Source organism: Polistes canadensis, unplaced genomic scaffold (assembly GCF_001313835.1).
Source record: "Polistes canadensis isolate GaletaPanama2010 unplaced genomic scaffold, ASM131383v1 scaffold_153, whole genome shotgun sequence".
Lineage (NCBI taxonomy): Eukaryota > Metazoa > Arthropoda > Insecta > Hymenoptera > Vespidae > Polistes > Polistes canadensis.
In genome coordinates this window covers 1-1,897 of record NW_014569700.1, presented here as the reverse complement: position 1 = coordinate 1,897, position 1,897 = coordinate 1, and the positions used below count along the sequence as shown (strand labels likewise).

General features: G+C 34.6%; 1 protein-coding gene across 3 annotated transcripts in view; it reads right to left on the bottom strand.

Moving 5' to 3' along the window:
* LOC106788765 (uncharacterized protein DDB_G0284459-like) overlaps window positions 1-1,257 on the bottom strand; it is a 7,886-nt gene extending 6,629 nt beyond the window's left edge. For all 3 annotated transcript variants that reach the window (XM_014752317.1, XM_014752315.1, XM_014752314.1), the window contains exons 1-2: window positions 810-1,257; window positions 41-662 (exon numbers count right to left, since the gene is read on the bottom strand). In XM_014752317.1, coding sequence (XP_014607803.1) covers window positions 41-662; window positions 810-820 — 633 coding nt within the window. In that variant the 5' untranslated portion in view covers window positions 821-1,257. The remainder of the gene's footprint in view (window positions 1-40; window positions 663-809) is intronic.
* Window positions 1,258-1,897: the final 640 nt, after the last annotated feature.

The window sequence follows — 1,897 nt, the reverse complement described above, 5'->3', positions numbered from 1 at the left end:
ATATATATATATTATTATTATTTAATTAAATGAATCTAACCTGTTCGATAAGAGATAAAACCAATTTGTTACTTCGACCAATAGTAGTAACTGAACTACTGCTGTCACCACTATCTGAATCTTCTTCCTGATTGTGAATGGAAGATTCTGTAGGTCCCAAACCTGGATCCGAATATCTCCTATGTTCTGAACTTATTTCATCTTCGTTAATTCCATTACTTTTATTGGCAACTGGCGGTAAACTAGCATAATCTCCATTCTGATAAGACGACAAGATTGTTGAATTATTTTTATTCTCTTGCAGACTGGTGTATCCGCTAGGAATAACTGGAGGTTTTGGATTAAATTTTTGCTTCAGTCTAGCATGTGTATTTTGAACGCCATAAGGCATTGGTTGATACAATCTATACATAGTTGGAAGCGACACAGGTTCCATCGTGTAAGTCATTGGCATTGGTGAATAACTGCAAACGCTAGGATCTGACATGGCTGCAAAAAGACGTTGTCCGTTGTGATTTGGAACATGTGATTGAATTCCTGGTTGCCACACAACTTGAGGATATTCCATGTTTGACATAGCGTTATTGCTTTGATCATATTGACTGTTGTTCACCCAGTTACCAGACGTATTATTCTTCTTATTTGTACGTTTTTTACTTTTTCTACGATAATACAATTAATCTTTATTTCCGTCATTGTTTCCATGCATTATATACTAAATCTATTTTTTTATATAACCAATCATGCAACTAACACAAAACAAAATTCTCAAACAATTAAATTCAAACTTAAAGAAACTTGTAATTTACCTGCTCTCCATTTTAACGTCCAGTATAAATTCTCTGAATATTATGTTGCGCAAATACCTCGTGACACAGAGAATAGTGAAAAGAAAAATCCACCTCCTAATGAACGTAAAACTCTAAAACTTGACGATTTCAATGATGTATGGCACAAAATAATTTAAATACCAGATATTGTCACGACGCAACGATAACATCAATTTCTTCATCTCGTGCCATTATTGTCACTGAAGAGATTCGTTATTTAAAAAACATCATTCGCATAATTTACGCGGTAATTTTTCACTATGTGGATTCATATCGTATAAACATTTTGAAAAAACGATTCCTTTTATTTCGATAAATAATGCGAAATACCGAAATATTCCGAAAAAACTTGATCCTTGCAAGAAAATATTTTTTAAATATTCGTATGGAATTGTACACTGGTATATAAAATAATCGAATAAGAGAATATATAATTTAAACCTTAGGGAGGCTAATCTCATGCAAGAATATGAAGTTTCAATTACATAGAAATGACTCGTAGGTGCGTTGATATCGTCAATCTTACTGCCCTCTGACAGATCAATTCCTCCTACTAAACGTGCCAATAGCGTGCAAGTTAACCGTTCCGTCAAGGAATAAAGAAATGCATAGAGGCTCCCAAGTCCACTTTTTTATCTAACCAGATTCATCTTAGTTTTTAACGGGACTACCAGTGGGCGACAGCAGGTACTTAACTGTAGCGGCAAGAATCAGGAACTAGAATACTATTGGTTTGAACTCTGATCACCACTACTATTTTTATGTAACATTTATTTATTTATAAACTATTACAGAACAAAACGAAAACAAGAACAAAAACGGATAACAAAAATGCGTTGAGGATTAATACGTTGTGTAGCGAGTGAGTGCAACTTCTTGACTCCCTAATTTATTTTCTAACAACGAAAGAAGAAAGTCTTTGTAACTACGGAAACCTTAACGTTCCCATAGAAACGCTGTTAGCTATGATAGAGTGCTAGCGCTCAAGTAGTTTGCCAAAGAACGAGCAGTGAGAATGGCGGCGCCAGTCGTTGCATAGGATAAAGTAGAAATCTGCTTATCGACAG